The sequence below is a fragment of the Lolium rigidum genome, chromosome 7 (assembly GCF_022539505.1).
Source record: "Lolium rigidum isolate FL_2022 chromosome 7, APGP_CSIRO_Lrig_0.1, whole genome shotgun sequence".
NCBI lineage: Eukaryota > Viridiplantae > Streptophyta > Magnoliopsida > Poales > Poaceae > Lolium > Lolium rigidum.
Genome location: NC_061514.1, coordinates 269,127,207 through 269,141,130, shown reverse-complemented (window position 1 = coordinate 269,141,130; position 13,924 = coordinate 269,127,207). Strand labels below are relative to the sequence as shown.

The following is a 13,924-nucleotide window of genomic DNA, read 5'->3' as shown; positions in this document are numbered from 1 at the left end:
TTAGTACAAGTTGAAAAGATACCAGTAAACATTAGGGGAATTGACCTGCTTCCTGTTCTTTATCTGAATTTCAGATTACTACTGGTGTCTACCGTGAAATTGTCCTACTTTGTATGCCTTCCCAATGTAGGCCTGGAGGATGGAAAAAAAAAACTATGTAGGAGGAGAAGGAAGGGGGAGTCTTAGCTCCTCGTATACTTTGTGCAAGCTTAAGAAGATTAGACAAGCAGAACATGGAAGTTTCACTTCTTGCGCTATGAACCTGGGTGAAAATCGTGTGTTCTTGTGTCTTGCTTGATCTATATTCGCAGCCCTAGGGCGCTCTACCGAACAAAAAAGAAGTGCAAACCACCGATATATATTCGTGGACGCGACATACATCTATAATTTTAAAATAAAGAGTTGACAAAAGTCATTTTTCGATATATAATTCGTTGTTGAATAAACAAAAACCTCTATACTTAGTTGTGTATAGCGTCCTATCTTTTTTTTCTTGCACCGAGACCCTATCATGTCAGGGCCGGCCCTAAGAGGAACATGGCCTAACAATTTTAAAAACAGTAATGATAAAATTACGGACGTGTTGTGCATACAAAATCCTCACGGACTGGCATGTGTGTATTTGGTTGGTTATGTATCCTATTCACTCCTAAAAAAGCGGTCCACGAACTCATGTTTTGCCTGTGAGTCCGTAGGTTGATTCCGTAAATATAGGAAATAGTATGCACCATCGGATACGACTAGAGATTTCAGTCGGATGATGATAGCTTGGTTGTCACGAATACGAGCTGCGTCATTTTTTTTTTGACACAGTCAAACTCGAGGGGATTACGATCACCGAGGGCCCCCGGGCTTCTCAAGTACTCCCTCCTTCTCTTAGCTTAGGGCGTATAATTTTTTTCGTTTTTTGATCACAGTTTAAGGCGCGCATGGAATAGAAACAACAACTTGTCAAATTTACCCCTCACTATGCCTGGAAACAAAGGAGCCAGCGCGGGTTGTGATTGGGTGCGCATGGCTGTAATTATCACTGGTTGGTTGTGCGTGGCTGGCCTTGAATTTAGGAGGTGCATGCAAGGAATCAGTGAGGGATATCAACCGTGCTGGAATATTTACGCCCTAAGCTAAGAGAAGGAGGGAGTATGAAACGCCGCTACGCACGTGTACCCGTTACCGTGTTACGCCTGCCTAGATCCTACTGGCTTTACTAATCTGGTAGTTTAGCATATCTGGTTCAACGCATCTTCAAGACCAAACAAATCATGGAGTAAACGGAAGCGACGAACCGCCCATTCCGCCCAGCCAACGGACGCGGCGCCGTCCGTCGACGTACGTACGTACGCGGCCGGGCAACGTGCCCCGACCCCACGGCCAGGCCCCGAAATCTGGGTCAAATCTCTCCCGTAGACACGTCACGCTACGCGCGCACGTGTAGTATACATCTACGCTACCGGCTTCGTACACACATCGGTTTCGCCCGGTGGAGGCGCGTACCAGGCAGGCAGGCCGCAGTAGCGTATTCCACCCACCCCGCTACCAGCTACTACCGCACAACCATCTTCCCTATAAATAGTGGCCGCCCCGATCGGCCCCAGTTCCGCCTCTCCTCGCCGCGCCTCGCCTCCCATTCGATCGCCTACTCCGCGCGCATGCCCCCAAACCCGACGCCGCCGCGCCTCGCGCAGCAGCACCACCACCACCGCACCGTCACCACCAGCAGCCAGGACCACCAGCAGTCGGCCGCCGCCATGGCGTCCGACGAGGAGGCGTTCGAGGAGGTGGACCCGACGGGGCGGTTCGGGCGCTACGCCGCCGTGCTGGGCCACGGCTCCGTCAAGAAGGTCTACCGCGGCTTCGACCAGGAGGAGGGCATCGAGGTCGCCTGGAACCGGGTGCGCGTGCGCGCGCTCGCCGACAAGGACCCCGCCATGGTCGACCGCCTCCACGCCGAGGTGCGCCTCCTCCGCTCCCTCCACCACGACCACATCATCGGCTTCCACAAGGTCTGGCTCGACCGCGACAACGGCGTGCTCAACTTCATCACCGAGGTCTGCAACTCAGGGAGCCTCCGCGACTACCGGGACCGCCACAGGCACGTCTCCGTCAAGGCGCTCAAGAAGTGGGCGCGGCAGATCCTCGAGGGGCTCGACCACCTCCACACGCACGAACCGTGCATCATACACCGCGACCTCAACTGCAGCAACGTATTCATCAACGGAAACACAGGACAGGTATCAATCTCAACAGCTTCTTCAACCGAGCGACAGATTTTCCAAATTTAGTTATCGATCGGTGTTGTTCCGATCCTCAGCATTGAATTCCATTGTGCCAGTAATTTAGCCCTTTTAATGAGTATATACAACATCTTGGTAGCACTCCGTTTTAATTATATTCCAAATTAGAAAATGATCATCATAGAATACTTTCTTAATACTCATAGTATATGCAGCCCGATACTACTATAATAGCACTGCTCTTGCCTAAAGAGGGCAATTGGGGGTAGAACAGTACAAAATTGTAGTACAAAAGGCTGTTGATTTGTAGTACATCAACCCGTGAATTAGGCCGGGAATTAGCGAAAGATGACGGCTTTCCCACCTTTTCCGCTTCTTTCCTGCGACGACCTAGCTGTAGTAGACCTCTCCGGCCAGCTCTCCGTGTCTCCGTGTGAGAGAGATGTCCAAAAGCATCGCAAGAACTGGAGCCCAAGATATATGCTTGTGTGAGCTGCACCCAGCTTTCGAATAAAGGAGAAACACACACAAGTGATCATGCACGTTGAGACGCACTTTAGTTTGTTACGCTGATTTTCTCCAATTCCCGTGTCTTCTGCGACACTTCGCTCGCACGCGTTGCTTGCTTGCTTGCCTGCTGCGTCTGCTAAGCTGTTAGCCGTTGCTTTCGTGCTCCAGTTTGAAAAGAGTTCTCAACAAAAAATTTGATAAAATCCGCGCGAGGCTAACGGCTCCGGCGACTGGAACGCACGTGCAGGTCAAGATCGGCGACCTGGGGCTGGCGGCGATCGTGGACAACACCCACATGGCGCACACCATCCTTGGCACGCCGGAGTTCATGGCGCCCGAGCTCTACACGGAGGCCTACACCGAGTCGGTGGACATCTACTCGTACGGGATGTGCGTGCTGGAGATGGTCACAAGGGAGATGCCCTACTCCGAGTGCGAGAGCGTCGTGCAGATCTACCACAGCGTCACCCGCGGCGTCCCGCCCGCCGCGCTCAGGCGGCTCAAGGACCCGGAGCTGCGCGGGTTTATCCAGCGATGCATCGGCCAGCCACGCAACCGCCCCTCGGCGGCCGACCTCCTAAGGGACCCTTTCTTCAACGGCATCGACGATGACACCACCGGCACGCTAAGCTAACGCCTGTCGACCTCCTGCGTCCTGTCGACCTCGCCAGCCAGCCGTATATGGCCAGGTGGATTGGGATGTATTGACTTCTCCGTGTTGTTAATCCTTAGATAGTTAGATAGTAGAAGAGCTGCGACGCTGACTCCACCAGAATTGTTTATTTTAAGCTCCAGCGCTAAGCAAGCGAGCAGATGTGTATACGTCGTGGCCTTGGCAGAATTCGTCTCGGCCACTGCAATTGTATGATACTGTATTTTTATGATTTTCAATTATGCTGTGTTTGGTTGCGCTGAAACTGGGCTCGGAATTGGAATTGGGGGCCAAATGGACAAATTCAGCTGTTTGGATTGCGCTCAGAATTGGGGCGTGGAAACTGGGCTCAATTCCGAGCCCCCGCCCACGCGTGTAACGGTTGGCCCAAATCTTTCCGAGGTCGGCACCTCGGAAACGCTCAGAATCTCCGTCGCGCACCTCTTCCAGTCGTCCTGCCCTCGATAGAAATCGAGAGAGCTCGCTCGCTGGCTCGGGCCGCCGCCGCAAGCTACAGCAGCCTGGCCTCCCTCCTCCATGCCCTCCCCTCCCTGGCCTCCCTCCTCCACGACCTCCCTGGCCTCCCTCCTCCGCCGCGCTCGCCCGCAGGTGGCTCTCCTCGACGCACCTCCCCACCGCACTCGCTCGCAGGTGGCCCTCGTCGACGCTCCGGCCCGCCGTGCTCGCCGGCAGGTCACCGTTCTCGACGCTCCGCCCGCGCGCTCGCCGGGAGACGGCCCTCCCCGCCTTCCTCCCCCGTCGAGCTCGCCGGAAGATGGCTTCCGCGCTCGCTGCCAGATGGGCGCTGCGCTCCGGCCCGCGCGCTTGCCGGTAGGCGGCCCTCCTAGCAGCTCCGACCAGCGCGCTCGCCGGCAGGTGGTCGTCCTCGACTCTCCGGCCCAGATTCATTCCAAGTTCAACACAATATCAAATTCCATAGTACATCCAAACATGATTTGGAATTAGTTATATCCTTTAATTCCAACAGCAAAATTCAAAGACATCCAAACAACAGAATTGAATTAGAAGCAAATTCATTTCCATCTCAGATTTTGAATCTTACTCCAATTCAATTCCATACCAAATTTCTATGCATCCAAACACAGCATTAGTGCATTGGGAAGGCAGACAAACCATGGCTCAATTTATCGATAGGAAGCGGAGCAACTTGCCTGTTTTGAAATATAAGCAACTAAGTTCTCCCAGATTGTTCAGTTTGCATTAGACTAGTCACAATGCATAGTATCATATAGAAGTATCATGCGTATGATACTACTACATGTTACTATCTTCACAATGCATGGTATCATATACTAGTATCATAGTCTCCATATATTAATTGTTATGTAGAATCTCAATGCAAATATGTGTACAAGATTTACTTGACATTATTTTTTCTAGTAGTATGTGCTATGATACAGTATCTACCTATGATACTAGTACACTCTCTCTCATTCTTAATTGCACTGTCACATCAGCATTTTGCATGCATGAAATGCATGATACTATCTATGATACTCCCATTGTGAGTAGTCTGTACTCTCCAGCCTAGCATTTGCTACTTTAGAGTTTAGACGAGAGAAGCTTCGAGTGGAGCATAATTGTTGCGTGGAATCGTTTCAAACCTGGATACATACATCACAAAAATAAACTGGAGAGGTCCGGAGAAAACAAGCGACTTGGGATGCAGACGGGAGGCCCAACAGATACAATGGATACCTGGTGCACGGGCACGGCACTCTTTTGGTTCCTTTCAAGCGTCGGGAGCATGATGATGGATGTGCAACTCAGACTCCGTTGGCGTTGCGCCCAGGCTGTCCGGCGATCTTGCAAATCCAAGGCCACGAACATAAGGCGTTGTTGGCGCGTCAGTTCGTCAGTTGGGTGATGTATATGGGGTATCCGCGTCCTCTCAGCTGGGCGCTAGCGAAGCTCTCCTTTGCTGTTGGAACAACAGCTCTGAAAGACTAGTTCGTGCTCATGGCTTGCTCTGACTAACACCTTTCTTCCAGCCGCAGAAGCGAACAACAAATGCTGGGGAAGTGCTAGGTATCTGATTGCAATTTACATGACCTTCGACTTGGATACAAAAGATTGTCTTTGACTTTCAACAACAAGCGAAGTAACAAAAGAAATGTTAAGGTAAGCCTTGACCGTGTTGTTGCTAGGTCTCACCATTTTTCTGATGTTGTGTTTTTTTATAGATAAAAGGCATCACAATGCCTGACTTTAACTTAATAAAGCCCTTAGGTTCACACATAGTCTGGAATATCCTGCGGCATATAGCTTAGCCAAAAGGGAAACGAAAGTACGACAAAGCACAGATCAAAGCACCGACATGAAGGAGATAAAAATGTCGGCCTTGGCTACATGATCTTCTTCAGCTTGGTGTTCTTGGTCTCACGGCGGCGTAAAGCTTCCTCGTCTTGTTTTCCATCCACCTGAGGGCCTCCCGATCGCTTGGTTTTGCCTTGACGGTCCAGAGCTGTAGAAAAATGACAGTTTTGAAAATAACGTTAGCGGGGTGATTAGTCACTTTTTCTAAATCGTAAGTTTATTGCGAATGTTCCAAAGAGCCCAGGCTTGGGCTAGGAAGAGAAACCAAAGAAGTCTACGGGCCCTTCCCGCTAAACTTGATAAGATGGCATGGAATTGTGGAAAGTTTGCTGGGCTCCAATTGCATTCTAAGATTTGTCGTAGGGAGCTCCAAGCAAATTTAGCCAGTGAGCAGGTAAAGAAGATGTGCCTTGCATCTTCCACAGCGCCGCAGAGCGCGCAATTTCCTATGGCCGGGCCATGTCTAGTAGCTATCTGTTGACTTGATGGTAGTCTGTCAAGGATGAGCTGCCAAGCAAAGTTCTTGATCTTTAGGGGCACTTTGGCCTCCCACACGTCCTTGTGGAATGCTACTGACGCCCCTTGCGACAGTTTGGCATATAGCGGTTGCACCGAGAAGTTGCCCGACGGGTCAAGGTGCCAACTAACCTTATCTTTACCATTCCTGAAAACAAAATTCTCCGTGAGAGAGTCGAGCTCTGCCCACTGACATGGGCATACCCTTCGGGTACCCATTATTAGTATACCTGGCTCGGCCCAATATGGAGAAGACCAAATATGGAGAAGGCCCAACAAGGCAACCCGAAGAAGTAGTCGACTAGGACTCTTGTAAAACCCTAGGCTGGTTGCATATATAAAGCTAGCCAGGGTACCCGAAAGAAGGAGGCCAACAGATAGACAGAATATAGACAACATAGCTCCGCATATGGCGGCACCCTGTAAACATACATATGATCATATAGTGAATTGCTAGCAGCACGTAGGGATCCTCCACCGAGGGGACCCGAAGCTGGGTACGTCGTGTGCCTAATCTCGTCCCCGGAACCTCCATCGTCGCTCTCTCCCGAAACCCTAGTCTACAATACGTAGGCATTGGCGAGGTGATCCTTTGTCAATTGGCGCCGACCGTGGGGATCCGCGGCGACTGGATTTCGTCATCCGGGCGGGATCCATCATCATAAACAACGTTCATATCGCATCCAGATAGAAATTTTCGACTACTTCATCGGCCGGCAAGCAGGATTTTTTCGCGAGTTCGTTCGCCGAGTTGAACAAGATTCGGATCTAGATGGAAGTCAGGCGCGTCGTGTTCGCGAAGTACGAAGTACGCTGCCGCCGCCAACGTTTCTCATCACGGCCGATGTGCGCGCACGGAGGCATCATCAACTACCAAGTAAAAAACGATCAGCTAGGCTGATCACTTCGTGGCAGACCTTGTCTCCCGCTAGGACGCCACACGTTCACGTGTGATTCTTTCGTTTCTTTTCTGTGATCATCTAATCGATTAAATATTACTTTACTGAGGCTAGATCTAATCCATTGCATGTCCTTTTGCACGTATGCACTACTTGGAAAATCTTCATGGCTGACAAAACAAGCCGACGATTATGGAGGCTCGCGACACTGCAAATTCATCTTCTTCATCGTGACTCCGTCCGTTACCGGAACCATCGGGTGCTATCTTTCTAGTTGATTATTCTTCGTAGATTAAGTGGGTCAAATATATTTTGTGGCTTGTACTGTTATTTGCGCTATTTGCGCGCAGATTTTTGCGCCTTAATACAATTGCAGATCGGAATAAAACTTCGACTACTCGCCTGTCGCGGACTCGCCATTGCGCAATCACCACGTCCGGGGGATCACACCAGTCTCGGGGGCTCACCTGTCGCGGATCCGTCACATCGACTGTGTCCTCTTCATCAACTTCTTCCGGCCGGGCGCCGCGCGACTACATCGACTGCGGCCGCCACATGACTTGCGTCCATGTCGGCTTCGCTGCAGCCGATATATATAAAAAAAAGCAAATACACTTGGTACTCGAAGTGGATTTCCCTTCTTCGGCTCTGGATATATTTTCTCCGGTTTAGTGGATTTATTTCTTCGGCTCTGGACTTCTTCGGCTAAGTGGATTTATTATCTTCGGCTCTGGATATATCTCCTTCGGCTTAGTGAATTTATTTTTGGCTTAGTGAAATTACCTTCTTCGGATCAATGGATTTATCTTCTTCGGCTTACTAAATTTGTCTTCTTCGGATTCATCCTATAAAGTTATCATTGGTTTCCCCAAATATAATACTACCCGACGTATTTCCGGGTCAGTGGATTTATCATTTATGATTATTACTGGAACTATTTTCTTCGGCTCAATGGATTCATCCTCTATGATATCAGCGGATTCACTTTCTATGGTTACTACTGGATTCTTCGGTTCAATGGATTCATCCTCTATGATATCAGCGGATTCACTTTCTATGGTTACTACTGGATTCTTCGGTTCAATGGATTCATCCTCTATGATATCAGCAGATTCACTTTCTATGGTTATTACTGGATTCTTCGGTTCAATGGATTCATCCTCTATGATATCGGCGGATTCATCTTCAATATATGCTTCATATTTAATGGCTGGATTCATATTATATTATTGTCCATGGCTTCATCCTAAAGAGCTTCACCTTATATGACGCCGCGACTCCGTCAACTTCTTCTAACATCACGGCTAACACTCGGGGGCTCGACAACGACTTCGCCGCGAGTAACAACTGTGACACAGCGTCTAAGCAACAATCATGACATCACCCCAGCAGTGCTCGGGGGTTCGGCTATTTCTTCATCAAACAATTTGGCGGCATTTATTTTCGTTAAATTCGGTGGCTTCTACTTCGGCTCGAATTTTTCGCTGCACTCGAAGACCTCATCGCACATCGACTCCGTCGTGCCCTATAAGCTAAGTGTTCCTTTGATTTGCATAAACTTGATTATCGTTTACTTTCGCCGCACCCGACGCTCGGGGGCTGCGCGGCATATATTCAATTTACATATCATCGAATCCGAGCATCTGACACCGCATGCGAAAAAGAGAGTCAAGGAAAAGATAGAAAAAGTTTGTTTATTTGTGCAGGAGAAAGCAAATTTCAAAGTATATAAGAGAGAACCCGACGAAATCAAGAGAAAACCCGACAAAATTATCTTCCAGAGAGAACCCGACGAAATCTTATTCAAGAAGGACACGAAGAATTTGCCTAAAGAAGGACCCGACGAATTTGCTTCAAAAAGAACCCGACGAATTTTGCCTCAAGGAGGACCCGAAAAATTATCTTCAAGGAGGTGTCGAAAAATTATCTTCAAAGAGGTGTCGAAGAATTATCTTCAAGGAGGTGTCGAAAAATTATCTTCAAGGAGGTGTCGAAAAATTATCTTCAAGGAGGTGTCGAAAAATTATCTTCAAGGAGGTGTCAAAAAATTATCTTCAATGAGGTGTCGAAGAATTGTCTTCAAAGAGGACCCGAAGAATTGTCCTAAGGGAGGACCCGAAGAATTGTCCTCAGGGAGGACCCGAAGAATTGTCCTCAAAGAGGACCCGAAGAAATTTTCCTGAAGGAGGAACTCGACGAAATTATCATCAAGGAGGAACCCAAAAAAAAAAAAAAAAAAAAAAAAGAGAGTGGACAAATCTTCGGGTCCATTGACTCGTCATTTGTTCCGATCAAAGAACATCGGTGATATGCCTGACGACAATATAGAAGAACGCAATATATTCGGCTGACTCATCAAGCCCGAGAGAAAAATAGAAGAACCCGCATAATGGGTCATTGCATCAGCCGAACAAGGCACTCGACAATATATTCTCAGAACGCCAAAGTTGCGATCAATTTCCGAATGCCGCAAATTTGCGAAGGTAAGACCCCGGATCTGTTCTGCTGGGCGTGGCATCGCCGAAGACTGCGCTCTCGCTACTTTTATCCGTATCAACAGATACGAAGAAAAATCCTAACGGACGCGTTAGGTACTCGATAAATTTGACTGGGACTCGACAGAATGGTAAGACCTTAAGCGGCAACTGTCGAAGTTTGCACCAGTATCCCGAGATCATGTCCAGGGACGTGATCTTGAAGTAGGTTTTTGCGGATTGCCACTAGAGCAGTTAACTAGTACCTGATCCGTCAGATGAACTAGCCCCAACTACCATTATCCCTGTACAATATAGAGATCAATGTCAAATAAAAGTAGCAATGGCCTGGATTCGATAAAAAGAGGGGCTGCGCCAAGATCTTTATCGAGTAGTACAACTTGAGCCTATGCCTAGGTGCAAGCACCTGCCCATAGGCTCGGGGGCTACTCTTATCGAGAGTATTGTTCACCCTCTCAATAAGATACAAGAAAGAGGAAAAATTGTGGAGTCGATTAAAAGCAAGTTGAGCCTACACCCAAGTGCAAACACTTGGCTGTAGCCTCGGGGGCTACTCCCATCGGGAGCGCTGGTCGCGCACCCGATAGAAAGATAACTTTGACATCATCTACGACAATCAAGGTTTGTAGACTCAACTCGATTCTATGACTCGAGTGGAGCCTACTCCCATCGGGAGCACATGGATTTCATCAACTTCTCCAGAAATATAGTTAAGTTCTTCATCGAGTAGTACAACTTGAGTCTATGCCCAAGTGCAAGCACTTGCCCATAGACTCGGGGGCTACTCCCATCGGGAGCGCTGCCGCGCACCCGATAATTTCAAGAATCGTCGACATCATCTACGCTACACAAGATCTACGACATGGACCTCGCCTTGTATTTCTTCGACTTCGGAGATGGTTATGCTTGGAGTTTCTACGCAAGTCTTCGACTTCCCTATAAACTCGGGGCTACTCGACATGGGCATACCCTTCGGGTACCCATTATTAGTATACCTGGCTCGGCCCAATATGGAGAAGACCAAATATGGAGAAGGCCCAACAAGGCAACCCGAAGAAGTAGTCGACTAGGACTCTTGTAAAACCCTAGGCTGGTTGCATATATAAAGCTAGCCGGGGTACCCGAAAGAAGGAGGCCAACAGGATAGACAGAATATAGACAACATAGCTCCGCATATGGCGGCACCCTGTAAACATACATATGATCATATAGTGAATTGCTAGCAGCACGTAGGGATCCTCCACCGAGGGGACCCGAAGCTAGGTACGTCGTGTGCCTAATCTCGTCCCCGGAACCTCCATCGTCGCTCTCTCCCGAAACCCTAGTCTACAATACGTAGGCATTGGCGAGGTGATCCCTCGTCACCCACTGTCTCCTTCCACCTGGATTGAGCGATCGTAATGTTTAGCTCTCCTGTGCTGAGAGCAGAGGCAACAGATTGTGTCGGATTCTCACATATGTTGTAGAAATTAGGGAACACCTCCTTGAGAGGGCAATCCCGGATCCACCAGTCCGTCCAGAAGCAAGTTCGGCGCCCATCACCGATTATGTGTTTCACCCCCAATTTGAAAAACTATTTGATTTTGTGTAAAATTTTCCAGAAATGTGAACCTCCTTGCCCAGAACCCTCGAACAAGTTGTCTGAATCTCTGTACTTGGCCCGGATAATTTTGGACCAGATGGTGTCCTCCTCTTGGTAGAGCTTCCATATCCACTTGGATAGTAAGGAAATGTTCATCTTTTTGGAGTTAAGCATCCCTAATCCCCCTGTGGATTTGGGGCGACACACCGTTGGCCAATTCACCATATGATATTTGCGTTTCGTTCATGTCCCTTCCCAAAAGAACTTCGCTCGGTGTGAGTCGAATCTAGCATGAATCCCGTCATGTAATAGAAAAAGGCCCATTGCAAAAATGGGAATACTATCCAGACAGCCGTTTGAGAGTATGAGTCTTCCTCCCGAGGTAAGGAGTTTGCTCAGCCAAGGTTCGATTCTTCCCGCCAACTTTCTTACCAAGAACAGCCATTGTTTGAGGCGTAACTTCCTATCCGAGATGGGTAGACCAAGGTACATAAAAGGGAAGGACCCACGCTTACAACTGAACTTGTTCGCAACTCTCTATTGTTCCACCAGAGGTTGACCCATAACAATTACTTCGCTTTTGTGGTAATTGATCTTTAGCCCAGACATATCTTCAAAGCACATGAGCAGAAATTTTATCTTCCGAGTTCTGAATAAGGATTAGCGTGTCGTCCGCGTATTGTAGGTGCGAGATACCACCAAGAATCAAATGTGGCACTACCCCTTGGATATGACCTGCCGCCCCTACCACAGCTAAGATCCCTCAGAGTGCTTCACCGATGAAATTGAACAAGAGAGGGGATAGCGGGTCCCCTTGCCGCCAAGAATCAAATGTGGCACTACCCCTTGGATATGACCTGCCACCCCTGCCGCAGCTAAGATCCCTGAGAGTGCTTCACCGATGAAATTGAACAAGAGAGGGGATAGCGGGTCCCCTTGCCGCCAAGAATCAAATGTGGCACTACCCCTTGGATATGACCTGCCGCCCATGCCGCAGCTAAGATCCCTGAGAGTGCTTCACCGATGAAATTGAACAAGAGAGGGGATAGCGGGTCCCCTTGCCACACCCCCCTTTTGTTCCGAAAGTAAGGTCCAATCACCCCATTGATGGAGATGGATCTCTGTCCTCCAGAGACAAGTTGTAGGACGCGATGGATGTACCCTTCTTCGAATCCTTTGCACCGCAGCACTTCGGCCAAGAAATCCCAATTTACCCGGTCGTATGCCTTCTCGAAATCAAGTTTGAGAAGGATCCCTCCCAACTTCTTAGTGCGGAGTTTATGGACAATCTCAATTAGAGCTAGGGGCCTTCGAGTAAGTTCTTCCCCTTGATAAACGTAGTATGGTTCAGGCTGATCGTTTTATGAGCAATGGGATCCAACCGGTAAGCAAAATCCTTAGAGATGATTTTGAAAATCACGTTGATGAGCGCAATGGGAAGGAATTGTGAGTCCAAGTCTGCCCCGGGGACTTTGGGTATAAGGGTGAGAATAGCAAAGTTTAGCCTAGATATGTCTATGCGTCCCAGCATAAAATCATTGATGATGTGAAGAATACCATGCTTGACATTGGGCCAAAAGCATTTGAAGAACAGAACAGGGAAGCCATCTGGTCCAGGAGCCGTGTCTGATTTCATCTCCCGAACGATGCAATCTAACTCTTGCTCGGAGAATGTTATCATAAGCCGGTTATTTTCTTCCACAGATACATGGGAATGGCTCGGCCAAGTCGTGGGGGAAAGACCACAGTTACGGTAGCCAGCCGATCCGAGCAGTTCTCGGTAGAAGTAATATATAGCTGCTTGAATGGCATTTGCATCTGTCATTACCTCATTCCTAATGTTGAGAGCATATATCGTGCATTTTCTTCTTCTGTCGTTGGCCATGGCATGGAAGTATGCGGTGTTAGCATCCCTCTGGAGCGTCCACTTGACTCGTCCCCTTTGGCACCAATATTCCTCTTCCATACCCACAATCTGTATAAGTTGGTCCTTGAGTCAGCTCTCACATCTAGCTGCATGATCTATGCCATCAGGTTCTCTTTCTCTCATTTGTTGGCAACTCCCAAATTGCGAGCCCATCCGTGGAGTTGTTGACGGATGCCCCCAGACATGAATTGCCACCAGTCGATAATATCTCTTCCTCCCACCCTGGAAGAGAGGTTGTTCCAGCTGTTCGAAAGCATGGGAAGGAAATCCGGTCTATCAAACCATCCTGATTCGAAGAAGAAACGATTGCTTCGCACCGGGAGCCCTTCTCCTGTGTCGAAGATGAGGGGGGTATGATCAAAGCCCAAGATTGTTTCCGCTTTAACCGTGCATAGAGGGAAAAAAATTTCCAGGGAAGAGGAGATGAAGACTCTATCCAGAACCGATCGAACAGGGTTGAGTTGGCGATTTGTCCAGGTAAAACATGCTCCCGAGCGCGGAATTTCCCTAAGTGCCCAAGCCGCAATGTGTTCATTGAACATGTCCATGAGCCTCCAATTGAGGTTGTCATTATTCTTGTCGTTGGTAGTTCTGATAAGATTGAAGTCCCCACCCATTAACAGGGGTACGTTGGATCTGGCAACCTTAGCCGAGATTTCTTCAAGGAAGGCCCGGGAACACCCGTGATCCCCATGGCTGTAGATCCCCATTATCATCATGATCCGCTTGGATGCTCGATGAAGAATGGAAGTGCTAAGGTAGAATTGACCCA

General features: G+C 48.7%; 1 protein-coding gene across 1 annotated transcript; it reads left to right on the top strand.

Annotated features, from left to right (window-relative positions):
* The first annotated feature begins 1,624 nt into the window (after positions 1 to 1,624).
* On the top strand, positions 1,625 to 3,625 carry LOC124677865 (probable serine/threonine-protein kinase WNK5). Its single transcript, XM_047213819.1, has 2 exons — positions 1,625 to 2,231; positions 2,992 to 3,625. Exons 1-2 carry the CDS (start codon positions 1,650 to 1,652, stop codon positions 3,376 to 3,378), a joined length of 969 nt encoding a protein of 322 aa, XP_047069775.1. The 5' UTR covers positions 1,625 to 1,649; the 3' UTR covers positions 3,379 to 3,625.
* Positions 3,626 to 13,924: the final 10,299 nt, after the last annotated feature.